Genomic DNA, 16,465 nt, shown 5'->3' on the forward strand with positions numbered 1-16,465 from the left:
GGACACCTTCAATGAAAGAATAATTCAAGAGATAGTTAAGTTCAACTCTGTGGCTAAAATGATCAGCTGGGAATTATGGGCTCTTCAAACTTCTCTAATTCTCTTGTATTTTTAATGGAATTTTCTCCTAATGTAAAATACATTTTTAAGGATAATAGGAAATGGGTCCCAAGTACACGAGGGATAGCAGCAGGTCTGTTTGATTATTATGTGTGATTGAAATCACTTTATAACATCCAGGTCATGAAGATAAAATCAGTTTGATTTTCAGAATAACATTTTAAAAGTAATGGTGCTGCTAAAAATCCTGGCAGGCGTGCTTTCATCATCCAAGACACCAAACACAGGCTGTTTGTAAGTTACCTAAATTCACCATGATGTTCGGTATTACTGTGCAGTTCTACATTATGATTTCCATCAAATATGTCTAGCATGACCTTCAGGCACTATCAGTAGAAGCTAACAGCTCAAAATGTCAGTTTGAAAAGTTAAAATTAAGCACCTGTCTATGGGGTATTAAATTGAGTTTTTATGATATAAGTTTGGGTTAAAGCATGCTGTGACAGATTGGAGCATATTAATTTTTAAATTAGATGTGGATTTATTTTTTTTAAAGTCTCCTTAAGCAGTAATGAGCTTTTATGCATTGTATGCGTAGAAATGCACCACAGTTAGTGACATTCTTGTATTTATAAATTAATATACAGACGTGGTTTAATTATTTTTTATTTTGACAGTTGAACTACTTTTGTTATATCTAAATAGCAAGGGCTGCATTTTTCTTTTATATATTAGCTCAAGTTCCAGAAAGTAAAATGAAGAAAATTTTTTTGGCAAATGTATGTTTGTGTAATGAGTAAGTTAGTAATAATAGTATGCTTCTTACATGAGTGCTAAAACCATGTTGTCAGATGTAAATTGTGTGCCTACGTGGGTAATGGCTGGTGGGTTTTGGCAGATTTATCTCTTAACCATCCCAAAGTGGGTCGTGTTACTGTGCAAAGGCAGGCATCCCTTCTAATGTGGCAAATTCTGACTGCAGGTAGTGAGGCCAGGCAAAGGACTTCTGCAACTGAAACTGAAAGATTTGGGACATATCAGTATAAAACAACTTGGATATCCACATTTTTTTCTTTAGGAAACATGCTTGCAGCAGTTTTCAAACTCATTGTGGGTGTTCATTTATCACTTGTCTTCCCACTGTTCTAGTATCCTGTTTGGACAGCACAGAAGTGCAAATGTTTTGATGCACTATGTTGTAACAGTAGTAATTTTCAGACAGTGAAATCTTACTTCATTATGTGCTTTCAGACAGTGAAATCTTACTTCATTATGTGCTTAATACCAACTATTACATTAGTTGGTATTTATCTTGTGTCCTCATGAAAAATACTGAGCTTATTTTCTAAGGCCTAGGAAGTACTCATAAATTTTCCCAGACCTTTTTTTGCCTTCATTGTTAAGTGTAAATATTGCTATTGTTTTATAAAGTGAATGCTCTTTTCCTACAATAGAAAAATATTCTGTGCCCTGAGCTCTCTATCCTATTCTTTACATCCCAGTCTTGGAGAAGGTGGGCATGAACAACTGAGTGATACTTTTTTGAAGATATTATGTGTAAGCTGTTTTTGTTTTCTGTTTTAATTCTTTTAATGGGGGGAAGAAATTAATAAAAGTATGTAAGTTTATGGTATTGTAAGTTTAGGGTATTGATCAGCATACCACAAGTATGTTTCTTGGACTTTTTGAAGAAAGAATGGCTCCAGACATTGCTCATATGTAAGAGCTCTGGGTTGCTATGTTGCAGTTTAGTTTGTAGCTGATAGAAGGCAGCATAAGGTTGATGAGAAAGGGCAATGAGATTGAGGTGGTCTGGTAAAAATTTTTATGGATATCTTGATTTTGAAAAACAGTAGATCAAAAATACTGAAATCAACTTACTCCTTGTTAAAGTCTTGTGATTATAAAATCAGTATAAATTAAAGTGGTGCTTGAATAAAAGGTGAGGTCAAGCATCTTTCCATTAGGAGTAATTTGACACAAAACCTACTGACTTCATAAGTCAGCTTTTGGGTTTCTGACATGCATATTTGCAATAAGCATATTGAACAAATTGAAGTTAATGATTCTGGAGTGGAATAGCTTTGAGTGCAATCTTGTTTTCCCTACCTGGGGTATATTAAAGCCCATCTTCCAGCATCTACTCTATTTCTGTCAGTGAGTCCTAACAAAGAGCAACTGATGTTTTGTTGTTAGACTTGATCCTGTTTTGCCTGCTCAGCGAGGAGGAGCAGCACGTGTTCCTGTCCATTTGTGCATGTCTGTAGGCTGCACTTGTGTGTGGTGCAGCGACAGGGCAGAGATCCCATGCGTGGTTAAATGAAATAAACACAGAGGCTCTACTGAGCACAGCAGGCAGGCCCAAGTTGTTAGCTGTGGTAACTGGCTGTGATGGCTGGTGGCTGTCCTTGGCATGGATGTACTGCAAGGGAATGGCCAAGCACAGAGCAAGCCTGTGTGTGTGCACATCTTTGGGGAAAAGGGGAGCGAGAGGACTAAGGAACCCAGCACTAGAGAACATCTTAATTGGGACCTGGTGCAGTTGAACCATGTGCACAGATGTAGTGTGAACACTGTTATTTAATTGATGCAATGATCAACGTCAAGTCAGTTGTCAGTTCTATATGTACTGTTCTGTATGAAATGTATTATAAGTGGAATAATGGGATAAATGAGATACTGCCAGCCTGCATCTCTGGCACACATAGTTGAGGTTTGGAAGTGGTTCCTGTGGGGGAGCAGTGTGGCAGTCAAAGAGGTGCATTTGAATAATGTGCATTATATTCCTAGTGGGGAACCTACATTCTTTCTATGCATCAGGACTAGGTTTTTGTTTCATATTTGCCTTCTGGTGGTTTCAGTATTTAACTTTTGTTGGCAGCAGAGTTACTTTGGGATCACAAGTTGCCTATTGTACAGCATTTAAGCGGTCTGGTAGTTCTGACAGGAGAACACATGAAACTGATTTTGACCACTTCCTCTGATCTCAGTTTCGTGATTTGTAAATGGTAATCCTTAATAAATGGAACTCTTAAGTATGAAAAGAGTATCCTCAGTCATGTATCTAATCTGTTGAAATTAAGACAAAATAAAAATTGGTGCTGTTCAGTTTCTCTTTAGGATATAAACTGTGCATATGTATATATGTTTTTGCCCTTTTTGCATAACCTGAATCATTATTGAAGATTTATCCCAGCTGAAAATTTCTGTAGCTATTTAAAAAAATTGCAGCTAAATTAAAAATTCTTGTCCCACTTTTGAAAATAAATCAGTTGTTAGTAGACCTAGTTAGGGGAACTAAACAGATTGCTCTTCTAAAGAGAAGATAAGGAAACTCTAATGTTGTCAAACTGTTGCTGCTGATTCTGGCTGGCCCTGTTTGATGGTGGATATACAGCAAGTATAAAGTCTACCAGAGCTAAAATGAGGAAAGGTGGCTTTTAGTATGCTGTTCTCAGTGTTCTCTGAATGTTAACATTACAGGGGTGAAAGATATTAATAGCCCAAGACTTATATGATTATCTCTTTACCAGTTCTTGTATTTTCATTTATTTAATTTGTTCTTCAGTGTTCTGGATTTACTATTTGCACTATTTTAAAATATTCATATTTTCACATAGTTAAATGAAATCTTAAATATTTGGTAGTTTGAATTATGGTAGTAGTTTACAATAGCAAGCTGTTTTTTCTTTACCTGGTTTTAGTCACAGTTGTTAGAACTTTCTTGAACTTCTGTGGAAAGCAGGAACTTTTTAATGTTTGAGTTTACTCATAGATTTTGCTGTAAAAACAGCACAATCTTGCAATTTCTGATGTAGCTGTTGGGAAGCTGCTCTACAACAGCTTCCTAGCATGGATGCTCTGATCACAGAGAACAGTGGTTTAAATTAATGTGGTAAGTTATAGAAAGGTGGTGTAAATATGACCATAGGGGATATGTTTTGCACAATAAGCTTGCGATATAATTACATGTTTGTGTGAGAAACCATCAGTCTTTTAGAGAAAAAACAAATCTAATATTTGTTTGGTGTTTAGGACACAGTGGGAGCTGAGATTTCCTATGTTCTATTTTACAATTTTGAAGTTCTACAAGACAAACACATAAAATATTGCAAGCATTGCCTAGTTAGACTAAATTTAAAAAGAAAAAAATAATCAGCTATTGTAGTTATGCCTACAGGTTGTCAGATTTTGCAAGCTGTAGCTCCAAATAGCAGGTTTGCTAAATTTTTTCAAATGTTGCCTCTTTGCCACCTTTTTGCTATTCACTTTTTTGTTTTTGGAAATTAAAGTGAGGAGCTGACTTTGTTCTCTTTACTGCATTTGCTTTAATTGTTTTAATCTAAATTCTTCAACAGAAAAATAGATACCTAGTTTTTTTTTATTAAGGAAAGTATCTCTTAACCAAAAGACTTTCTTCCTTAAGAGGAAGACACCTCTGGTCAAGTTTAAATTGACATCTTGCTTCTTAAGGTGTTTCTACTGCTTCTTAAGATGTTTCTACTGCTACAAGCATGATGGATTTAACATTAAAATATTGAAAATTAGTTTTAATGGTTTTCAGAGTAGTGAATCCCTGAATTTGTGTGCATCTGGGAGGGGATGAGGGGTTAAATTCCAAATGTATTTGTCAAGGCAATTAGTTCAATGATCCAACAAGCCCACCTTTTAGCCACAAAACATTTCGGTAAAGACATCATTTTGAGCTTCTTTATACTGAATTTCAATAGACCCTCCTATATGCTTTATGTAAGCCCTTTGGCATTTGTTTAGCTTGAATAGTCATGAATGAAAGAGCTTAGAGTTGGCTTTAAAGTGCAGCTTCTGAATTAGGAAAAAGGGGATTCAGATTGCCTTATGTACCCTGTTTCCTTGTCCTTCTCCTTGGGGCTAAACATTTGTGTCTGAGCAAAACTATCTTGATGTCTTCAGGTTTTAAAGGGGAAGCTATTCAGTGCACAGTTCACTGGCTATTTGAGTGTATAAGTTTATGATATATTACAAGTAAATATCTCTGTCTCTTGGGTCGATCTAAATATGTCCTTTGAGGGCTTACACTGAAATTCATGTTGGTATTAGACTTCTCTCTTGAGAAAGATACGTGTATGGATGTAAACGCGTGTTTGCTTATACATTTATGTGAGCCTATATTTATTTATCTAAGCATGTACTTGGCTTTTAGGATCTAGGCTTACCAGGTCTTTGTGAAAGGAGATTTTTTTCTCAACCCATTCAGTATTGTTCACACCATTAACACATCAGTGAACAAATTGCCCTCTTGCATATGCTAATCCTGCACTTAAAAGAACTCATTGTAACACATTTTAATGCTTTAGCTGGAACTGAGATGGAGATGGAAATCGGGAATCACAGGCATATCAAATTGTCATGTGACTGAAAAATGTCTAAAATGCTCTTTGGGTCAACAGTTTGTACTTAGCATAACTTAGCATGAATGAAAGCAGTCCGTGTAGTTTGAGGAAAAGATTAGTCTTTGCTTTTGTCTTTTGTGTGCCTGTGTTGGCCTCAGTTCTTCAGATCAAGTCTGATTAAGCAACACTTTAGCCTTAATTTCACACTAGTAGTGAATGTTATGCTGGAAGTAAAAATATTTGATCTTTGTTTGCAATACATCTGTTGAAGGAATCCAATTGGAGTTTACTCCAGCAAACAATATAACCGTATTCAGCACATACTTGTTGTTTTAGGCATTAAAGTCAAGCTGCTGTTTATCTGTCCATACCTGCAGGTGTACATACCAAAGCCTCATCTATTTATGATGTTCTAAAGGTGACTGATCAATCAGATTGTGTCGTAAATTTCTTACATGTAATCTTAAAATTAAAAAAATAATAAAATGGTTGTTACTTGCATGCCTGCTTCTTCTCCTAAACAATAAATTCAGTTGAATTAATTAGTTAAATAGATGGTGACTGACAAGTGAACTAAACTTTTGGTAAGCTGAACCATGAAAAGCCAAGCTTCTTAGAATGTGTGAAGCTGTACACGTTTGCCTGGAGGACTTTGTTTGGAATTAAATTGAATTAAAAGACTAAGTACGTATCACATTTCTAAAACAGCTATCACATCAATTTGAGTTTTTAGGAATATATGGAGGAATCCTAAAAGGAATTTTTGATCTTGTTATTTTGTCTTTACAGAGTAATTCTCTGTTGGTCCCCGACAGTCTACGAAGCACAGATAAACGCAGGAATGGCCCTGAATATGCCAATGACATCAAAAAGAGAAAGGTGGATGATAAGGATTCCAGCCACTATGTAAGCAAATCTGTGTCAAGGAAATGATTAATTTATTTGCACATACTGTGCTTGTATGAGGAATAAAAGAGCTGTGAAGACCAAGGCAACTTTCCTATAGCTGAAGTAGTACATGAATATATGTGCCTGAGAGGCACAAGATTCAAATTTTGGGAAGAGTGCCTCAGTAGTTTGGGATATTGTGAAGTAATAGTCCTCAATAGGAGTAGCTCTTTGGGATTCAGTGTGCTCTGGGGCATTTTTCAGAGTTTGAGTGACATTATTTCTGGACTCCTCTAGAAACTGCAGGTTTGTTTGAAATGAAGGATTTTGTTATTGAGAGGAGTTAGGTAAATTTTAATGTTAAGAGGTAAATTCTAATCATAAGTAGTTATTACCATGCTGAGTTATAATTACCATTACAAATTGCATATGCTGTCAAGCTGTACCAACTTACTGAATTTTACTTCTGGCTGATAAGGCAATTTCAACAGAAAGCAAATTGAAATATTGAAAGTTCAGAGTTTTGTGTTCTGCATTTTTAACTAGCTTGGTTTTAAAGAGACTCTTCCGTGCAGCAATGTGTGTGAACCTCAGATGGTTCACATAGGCTTTTGACTTCAAGTCTAAATGCTCAGCCAAAACACAGGATGGTATTTAAACAGGCCTAAGAGACTAGGACTGGTGTGTGAGAGTACTGAAAAGCAAAATTCAAGTCAGTTAGAACATACTGTACTTTGATACAGCAATAATGTGGCAAATTGTCTGGTTTATGTGATTCAGATCACTAATTAGTTCTTGCTTACTGAAACCCAAGAGAAAATTAGGTGCCATTTTATTTTCTCAGTATTTGGTAGGGTAATTTTTATTTATTTCCACTTGGATAATATTTTTGAGCAGCTATTAGATATTTTAATGCAGTTAATGGTTTTATAAGTTGTATTTCCACCACTTTCTAATAATAATGTTTTGATTACAGAAGGGTTTGGCAAACTTCCCCATGTTACTCCCTCAGCTTTAAGGGTTTGATAGTCTATTGGCATTTTTCATTTTAAATATTTGGAGATTAAGCATTCTTAAGCTATGCGTGATATAAAAAGGAAGAAAAAGCTGAACTTGTTTGTTTTTCTTGTGTTTCTACCATAAAGAAATGTAAAGGATGCTATTGCACAGTAGAAGCAGTTTTTAATCCACATTTTAAGTATATTTCTGCCCTCTGTTTCTTTTAAATGGATTTTACAGCTAAAGGCAGCATCAAGTTAAAAAAATGGAGCAAAGCAAAGATTTTGGAAAGTTCCAGATTTATTCCAGTCTTTAAGATAATTTTTTTTTTTAAGGTCCACCAATTTAGCAAATACAGATCTGCTGATTTTGAGCTCATTTTAGATTAATCCCTTGTAGGGACAAGGAAATACTGCTTTTGTCAAAAGGAATATAAATGAGTTGTAGGACCTGTAGCTTTAGGAATAAGAATAGAAAGTGAATTTTTCCCGCTTTTTAACTTATGACTAATTTTCAAATTAGTACCTATGTAGTTTCACTGCATGAATTTATTAGTGAGGAGACCTTTCTGACATTAGTAGAAGTTACTGGAGATGCCTTTGATAGTCGCAGGAAGTTTCTGTTTATTAAGTTGACAGAGTCACTAGGGTTCACTTAAACGTTGCTTTTCAACTAATTTTGTCCTCCTCTAGAGGGGCGTTTTTGGGAAACAAGTGTCCTTTCTCCCACATTCTCCCACCTGTTCTAGCACTCTGAGTATTTCATGCTTCTCAAGAGGGGGCAGATAAACGGAGCTGAAGCTTCCATGTCCTTTGTTTTCACCTGTTGATTGGATAGCTTCCTGAGTAGCAAATAGAGTGACCATTCTGTGTCCAGCGGCACTCTTGGATGCCTATTATGTTTGTGTTATTTCTTGGAGTAAGATTCAGCTGTTAACAGAAAGGAAGGGTTGAAACTACCTGTTGGTTAGGGAGTATTTTTCAGTTGGATTTCTGGGGGGTTGTTTTGGTTGGTTGGCTGGTTGGTTTTGGGTTTTTTCTTTGGTTGCTTTTGGGGGGCTTGGTTTTGTTTTTATAACAAAAAACATTGTGGCCCGAAGTGAGAAAAGTATTTAGCTTCATGTGTGAAAGCTCAGACACTTTGAAAGCAAGAGATGGAGGACAATTGAGCAATCTTGTATGTCTGGTTTGTTTGCATACAAGCTTTTTAACTAAAAGTAGTACTTTTATTGGAAATGTCAAACTTCTTCCCACAAAAATTTAAAGTTTTGACATTCACTTCATTTCTTTGTTTGATTTTGAGTCAAGACTTGCCTTCTGATTGAAACACTCTGGGATGCTGTGGAAATCACTAGACCTCTCTATCAGAATGTGTCTGCTGGGGCATCCTGGCCTCGGTTGGCGAGAGGGACCAGGACGCACTACAGTAACAGCAATCATTAGTAGACCAGCTCAGGTGAACAGCAATCTAAGTGAAATAGTCAAAATGCAGTTTGACAAGCTGAAGTAGAACATTTCTGTTTAGGAACGTCCAAGTATTTTGCTTTTCTTGGACAGAAATGTTGAAATTCCTTGGCATTCCTGAAGTTTTTTCTTCCCAGAACTTTTGATTTCAAAACTTGCCTTTCTGAAAATAAAGGGGAAAAATGGTACTATCACTTTAAGGAAGATGATTCGTCAGACATGCCAAAAAGCACTACTTTCCTGAGATTTGTTTTTTGGCATTTTTCCAGGTATGCACAAACAGTACTTTCTCTAAATTAGCAGAAGATTAGTGTATGAGCAGAGTACCTTTCTCTCTTAGGAGAAGTGATAACACTGTTTATGATGATAATAAAGGAGGGGTTTTGGACCATCTTGCACGGATGCTGAGATCCTCATTTTTCAACTAGTTCTACCTTATTTAGGTTTTACTATTATAGCAGAAATAAGGTGTTGTATTTCTTTTTAAATTATTCTCCCTACTGCTAATAACTTAATGAAAGGCTGTTTGTTTTTTGTTTAGGAAAAACAAAAAATGTCTGAGTAGATGCATAGTCTTTCTGTCTGGGCTCTTATTGTACTAATTGAAATGAACACTATATTTATTTATTTTTAATAGGACAGTGATGGGGACAAGAGTGACGATAACTTGGTTGTAGATGTATCCAATGAGGTAACTTTTTTCATTTTTGTAGTCTTGACGTTTGCCCAAAGGTGAAAGGAAAAGTACATTTAGTTGTTAGAAGAAAAATAATCCTCTGTGGATATGTTAAAATATTCACAACTTCTCCTTTTTGTTAGTACTGTGTCTTCCTTTGAGCTTTTTCTGGTTGCCTTCTCAGTTTTTCCTTCTGCTGCTTTGTCCAGGTCTGTTCTCTCCGCAGTTAACGTTCTGACACTTCACAGCTGCTCTGTAGTGTAGAGGGTTGTGGTGAGCTGCATGTGGAAGGCTGAGGTTTTCAAACTCCTGTCCTGAATGAAAAAGGAAGACATTATCTAATGTTATATTTCATAGTAGGATTGTTATTTTAAAAATTACCTTAAAAATTGCTTGTACTTTTATCTCCTGCGTTAAAGACATTTTCCAGAAATGCTGTTTTTTCAGAATGAAGTTAGTTTACAAGATTTTCCAGAGATTGTAGACGCTTTTTTTTTCCTCCAGGGCTGAGATTTGGTAATGGCATCAAGGTAAAGAGATGGGTGCTCCCTTTTCTTCATCTTTTATTTCATATAACGCACAGATTTAGGAAGCCTGAATATGGTAGTGAGGTTCTTCAGGTCTGTGAAAAATACACGGAGAGAAGCTGGTAGAGAGAAAGGTGCCCTCAGTAGCCCGAGGTGCCCAAACAATGTCAGCCAAGTAGAAAAATGGGTGTCCAACTAGTGATTTTAGTAATCCTTTCAGAAGGTTGGCTTATAATGAAACTGCTTAATAATCAGTCAGTAGACTTATTGCCCTTTTGTGAGGTGTGATTTCTCCCTGGTGCTATTCTTATGAGCCAGAGGAGCGTGGAGAACCTGCAGAGCTCTGATAGCATTGTAACTCATGGGGCTGGCTATTTCAAGTTAAAGTAAATGCAGAGAGTGCCTCTGGAACAGAGCAAAATAATCACCTGAGGTGATTTCAGTTTTTCTGTAGATGTAAGTGGCAAGGCGATTACAGATGGTGTTTAGCAAAAATGTGACAGCTATTATGGCATATAAAGATCCCTGTATGGGCCATTCCACTTAAGAGCTGGACTCAGTGATCCTTGTGGGTCTCTTCCAACTCAAAATACTCTGTGAAATCTGTGAAGGCATGAGTCTGCCTCTTCTGAAGTCAGAGATAAGCAAGGTCTTTATCACCTATAAGCGGTTATTGAAATGTTTATTGCGAGAAGCAGAGCGTGGAGAACTACATGATAAAAACTGTGTCAAGTTACTGCAGTTTCTGTTGGTCTTCCTTGCTCCTACCATGTTTACCGCACTTGCTTTAGTAAGGTATGCTTTGCAAGCTCTGTGCTTGAAAGCAATTTATGATTACATGTAGTGTAAAATAAAAACATATTGCTTATTATATGACTTTATGTACTTCTCTAGGCTGATGAAGGGATTTCAGCTTTTGAAGGGATTTCAGCTTTTTTTCTACAAAGATAACAAAACGTCTTGTCATTTGCACTTACTGTTTAAATTCTTATAGTTTGGTGGGTTTTTGTTTTTGTTTTTTTTTTTTTTTTTTTTTTTTTTTTTTTTTTTTTTTTTTTTTTTTTTTTTTTTTCCTCCCATAGGCCCCTTAGTGGTGTTTGTATACCAGTTTATGACACAGTTCTACACTGTTCTTCCCTTCCCATTGTTTTAGGATCCTTCTTCCCCAAGGGCAAGTCCCACTCATTCACCACGTGAAAATGGTATCGATAAAGCCCGCCTACTGAAGAAGGATGCCTCCAGCAGTCCAGCATCTACAGCCTCTTCAGGAAGTTCCACTTCACTCAAATCCAAGGAAATGGGTCTGGTAGGTAGCAGTCAGTGGTCCAGTTAGTCTTCTTTCTTATAAAATCTGACTCTCCACTCTTCTGCAACTACTTGTGGCACAAATTACCTCTCAGTGAAATTGCCTTCTGTTTTTCCAGATCTTTAAAGTATTATTGAGCTTTCTTCCTCATCTGTATCTTCTGCCTTGTTTTGATTTCTTATATTTCCTACATTTCTGTCAAATGAGTTGCAAATTTATTACAAGGAACAAGAGTTGCTTAAGCATTGGTTTGGTGGTTTTTTTGGAAGCAATAACTTGTGGTTTAACATGGCCTGTATATAGTCACTAGGAAGTTCTTCAGGTTTTTGTAAAATTCTTCTAAATAGGCTGTTATTCCTTGCAGGCTTTTTCTTGTAGTATCCCTAACAATTTTTTTTATGCTCTGTGTCATGGGATTTTTTTGCTACTATCAACTATGTTGGTATTTTGGTTTTGCAGTTAGATTTTCTGTGTCACAAAATAATTGAGATATTAATGATTTCAAACTAAAGTAATGCATACTGTATTTTCCTGAAGAAAAAAATGAGCTCAGGCATTCCTTTTTATATGTCAGTAGAAGAGGGAAAATAACTTCCTACGTTTCTTATTTTAATTTTGGCAGCAATCAAAAAGGTCAACATTTCTCTCTCACGAGTTAATGTTGTCAGCATTGTGTGGATTTATGAAAATTGGCTGAGGGACTAGGTAGTAGGTGCCCAGCATCCCAGCTGCTGTTGTGATAAATTGTATAATATGGCCTGGATTAAAAATAATACTCATTTAATTTGTTTAATGATACCAGCATGAAAAAGCCAGCACGCCTGTTCTGAAATCCAGCACACCAACTCCTCGAGGTGATGTGCCAACCCCAGGCACTAGTGCAACTCCAGGACTCCGTCCAGGCCTTGGCAAACCTCCAACAATGGACCCTCTGGTTAACCAAGCTGGTAAATGCATTACCTCATGGTTTTTTACGGTTCCAAAATTAATCTTTTTTTTTACACATGTGACTGCTAACTAAATATAATGCTTTGTTCTTGATATCAAGAGAGGGCTTGATGAGAAGCAGATGTTTGGATTATCAGGAGTTTGAATATCTTTCTGTCTCTTAGTCTTCTTTGTTTGCTTTTGTCTTTATCTTTTTTTGCAAATAATCCAGAGACTGAATGTAATATAAAAAGACTTCTCAGAAGTTTCTGGTACTTAGTCTGTATGCAATCTCTTCCACAGTCTTTGTCTGAGTCTACTAATATTTGCTGCAGTGCACAGCTTGACAAATGCCGGGGGAAGTTTACTTTTGCTATTCAGGCTGGTACACACAGTTGCTTCAGACGTGAGCTGTGTAAACCATGTCTGTCAGCTTTACTGCTTAATTTGGCAAAGAAGAGATTAATGTAAACAGGGTAATATTACAGAAATGGAAATAGGTAATGCTAGAAGAGATTGCTAGAAGTAATCAGCAAGTTCAGACTTCAGTAGATCTTATTTACACTGAAAAGAGCTGGTGGTACTGACAGATTATGGCAATGTTTCTTGACAGCGTGTGAGAGGGGAAGGTAAGGTGTTTTAGGGGAGAAAAAAAGGGGCTTTTTTCCTGTATGCAGGAATACATAAATAAACCCCCTTAATTTTGCTATTCTGTAGCTGCAGGTTTGCGGACACCGTTGGCAGTACCAGGACCATACCCTGCTCCCTTTGGAATGGTACCTCATGCTGGCATGAATGGAGAGTTAACCAGTCCAGGGGCAGCCTACGCCAGTCTGCACAATATGTCACCCCAGATGAGTGCTGCTGCTGCTGCAGCTGCCGTGGTTGCCTATGGAAGATCTCCTATGGTAGGCCATACGTTGCATGCAATCTCAGTCCTGTGAGTTGTGGTTCACTGAGAAAAGTTGCATGCTTCATTTAGCACTGCAGAATTCCCATCTCATAACAGTGCCAGAGGCTTGACAGCTTCACTGCGTGCTTCACTGCATGCTTCACTTTGCTGTGTGGCTGAAGAAACAAATTTGCACCTTGAAAACAAAGAATTTCAGTGTGTTAATGTATGTTTTCTTTGTCCTTCACCTTCATCACGGCTTTAACTGATGAATAAATGCCAAAAAATTTTGTGCTGCTGTAAATGCAAAAGTAATTTCATACACACAAAGTATTTCACTGTAGCTGTGGACATCTGCTATTTTGTTGCTGAACCACATTTGTATTCCATATAGACATAACAAATTAATCATTAAGCGTGTAAAAGTCTTTTTATCTGGGTCACTATCCCTATATTTTTTTGGGCTTTTTTGTGGAAATCAACCTGAGAAGTTGGTCAGTACCTATTTTGGAGCTCTGAGATCAGGTATATTAAGAATAGTTGCTGTTGTGGGTATAGGAAGTAAATGGAACCTGGTAGTTACAGTGGCTGTCGCACAGAAAAACCTAGGGGCCTTATTCTGTAAACATGAGCTTGATGGCAGCTTTCTGCGTGGAAAACTTTCCTGCTTGTAAATTTGCAAAGTTGGATTTTTATGCTTGTCAACTTCTCATTATTGTTTCTATGACCGCTTTTTTCAAACTGGTAAAGAGGGCTTTTGTGTGAAAATGTGCAAATTTTAAATAGCCTACACCCTCCTTTTAAAGCAGTAACAGTGTTTATTCTAGTATAGTGTTCAGAAGAAAAATGAAGTCTTTTTGGTCCAGAATTTCTGCTTGGATTATTTGATAAACATACTCAAGATATAAAAATTCAGTGGAATTGCAGTATGTAAAGAGAATGGTTTTTTTTAAGCTGTGGACGAGCTTGTTTGCACCCCACAATGTGTCTGAGAGATCTCTCAGCTGCTGTGCCCACACAGAATGCTGTGAAGGCATTGAGACCCTAGCTGGGGCCCAGAGCTACTTTCCAGCACCACACTGTGCCAGCCTGAGTACGTGCTAGCTCTCTCAGGAGTGAAGAGCACTGGCATAGCTTGGTGCTGACTTGGACTCTGATTCCAGGGCTAACACAGAACTCTTCCTGCTAACCAGGACTGCTGGATAATGCTTAGTGTGAATGCACGATAAATTACTTTCTGCTTTTGTATGGGTGTTTCTATCAAAAGAATGCTCAGGGAAAAGGTCTGGGTTTTGCTCCCCATTGGAGGGTCATGCAGTTATCTGATACTGCGGGTAAAGCCACCTTTTGGTTAAATGCATAGTATCTTGGGAGGGGAGAAAAGAGACTTGCTGAGAAATGGATGAGAAATTCCAAGTGTGAGATTAATTCACTTTTTGTTGTCAGGTTGGGTTTGATCCTCCTCCTCACATGAGAGTACCTGGAATCCCGCCAAATCTAGCAGGGATTCCTGGGGGAAAACCGTAAGTAACTTTTAACATTTTGGTAACATCTGTAATATTTAGAGAGAATGAAGTTAGATTTGTCAGTGAACAGGGATTTCAAAGGGGATAGTATCTGGTTGTTTTTAAGAGGGTGTTTTAGACTTCTCTAGGTAAAACCTGCAGCATAAAAGTTCTCAAATGTAGTTGTCATATCCCAAAACAGATGTGTATATACCTATTTACAAATTGTTGAAGGTATACTTTAAGGTTTTTTTTATTTCATTCTTTCTGGGGGGAGTTAAGAGGATGACAAACTAACGGTAAATAGTGGGAAAGTGTGTTAGATAAAAATATGTTGAAACTAAAATTTGCACTACAACAGGATAAATGTGTATTGCAAACTTGCAGACTCCTTGTCTGGCACTTGTTTTATCAGGCATGGGAGTCTGCAACTGATGACAGTAGGTATCTGGAGCAACAGATTACACACACTTTGCATAATGGAGCAAGCTATTCAGAACTTTTTTCTGAGTGCAGCTGGAGAGCAAGAGGATGATGAAGCAGTTATGGAGCAGGTGGTGCATAGATGTAGAAGAGTTTCCACAATAAGTTATTTTTATTTAAAAGTTTTGGTTACTGGTGAAGCAGTTATTAAATAAAATGGTTCTGTGATGCTGTGACTTACTGATGTTTCACTAAACAGCAGCATACATGAAATGTTTCAGTAATTTAGCTTTGGTAGACCATTGACCCTGAACTTAACCAGTGCAGTAGACTCATGAGCATGTATGACCTCTGAAAATACACAATTAATGTTTAGGTATTTCTGGACAAGTAGTCTATGAGGATACTAACAGAGAAAATTTAACTCATCTGTTTTTCTGGAGAGAATGAGGCAGAGAGAACTCCTAACAGTTTTTTCAACACTCTGTTAGAACCTGTTCTTTGTTCACACTTGGCAATCAGTCCTGACTTCTCTTTCGACAGAAACTTGCAATTAGTGTAGTTTTTCTCTGCCTAGGTGCTTACATAATTTTGAAACTTATTTATCATGTTGAACTTTCTGTGCGGGATATTCACGCTACATAATGTCTATTTACCAATCTACATTCAATTTTTACTTTTGCATTTTTAGGAAACATTTAGAAACTATTACTTCAAGGATGCTAAGTTGTCAGACAGGCTCTGGTGAAAATTACGTACTCGCGCATTTCCGTTTACTTTGATTTTGGACTAGTGATACCTTCAGATGTTAATCTTGCAAATATCCTTGAAAGGATACCAGATTACAGGCCAAAAAAAATGTATATTTGCTTCTGATCTTTTCCTATAACAATAGCAGACTGAGTTTGAAAAGCCATCCTGAATGTGTTTTTGTGGTTATCCACCATGTTTCTGGGAACAGGTTTAGCTGTATGTTGACAGTGTGAGAAACCTGTTAAATCTTGGTTGTACTTAAAATTGGTGGTGTGTTGACAAGATTAGTGAAGTGAGGGCTCAGTGAGTTGGTGTTGTGTATCAAATGTGGTGTATTTAAATTTAGTGCAGTAAGGATCAGGTTTTGTACTCAAAACTCAGACACAGTCTTGCTGACTTCATAGACTTTGGCATACTTAAATAAAAGGCTTTTGAAAATTGCATAATTGAGTTGCTCTAAGTTTTTACTTCTAAACAAGTATATTCATAAACTTTCAACAGCATATTTCACTGCCTTGCAATATTTTATATTGTAATCTAGCAAAACCTATTTTTGTTCAGAAATTTTGTTCACAGAAATTTTCTGTGGCTGAGTTCTAGTTGTTACCCTATTCAAGGATATATGTATACTGCTCTACTTTGTATCCTCATAATTTAGCTAACTTTCTGGGGAG

The 16,465-nt window shown here is 37.0% G+C and overlaps 1 protein-coding gene across 3 annotated transcripts in view; it reads left to right on the forward strand.

Moving 5' to 3' along the window:
* TLE1 (TLE family member 1, transcriptional corepressor) overlaps nucleotides 1-16,465 on the forward strand; it is a 71,377-nt gene that overhangs the window by 43,483 nt on the left and 11,429 nt on the right. For all 3 annotated transcript variants that reach the window (XM_041405595.1, XM_041405597.1, XM_041405596.1), the window contains 6 exons: nucleotides 6,222-6,338; nucleotides 9,420-9,473; nucleotides 11,139-11,291; nucleotides 12,094-12,238; nucleotides 12,936-13,126; nucleotides 14,557-14,633. In XM_041405595.1, coding sequence (XP_041261529.1) covers nucleotides 6,222-6,338; nucleotides 9,420-9,473; nucleotides 11,139-11,291; nucleotides 12,094-12,238; nucleotides 12,936-13,126; nucleotides 14,557-14,633 — 737 coding nt within the window. The remainder of the gene's footprint in view (nucleotides 1-6,221; nucleotides 6,339-9,419; nucleotides 9,474-11,138; nucleotides 11,292-12,093; nucleotides 12,239-12,935; nucleotides 13,127-14,556; nucleotides 14,634-16,465) is intronic.

The sequence above is a fragment of the Onychostruthus taczanowskii genome, unplaced genomic scaffold, assembly GCF_017590055.1.
Source record: "Onychostruthus taczanowskii isolate IOZ18803 unplaced genomic scaffold, ASM1759005v1 scaffold237, whole genome shotgun sequence".
Taxonomy (NCBI): Eukaryota; Metazoa; Chordata; class Aves; order Passeriformes; family Passeridae; genus Onychostruthus; species Onychostruthus taczanowskii.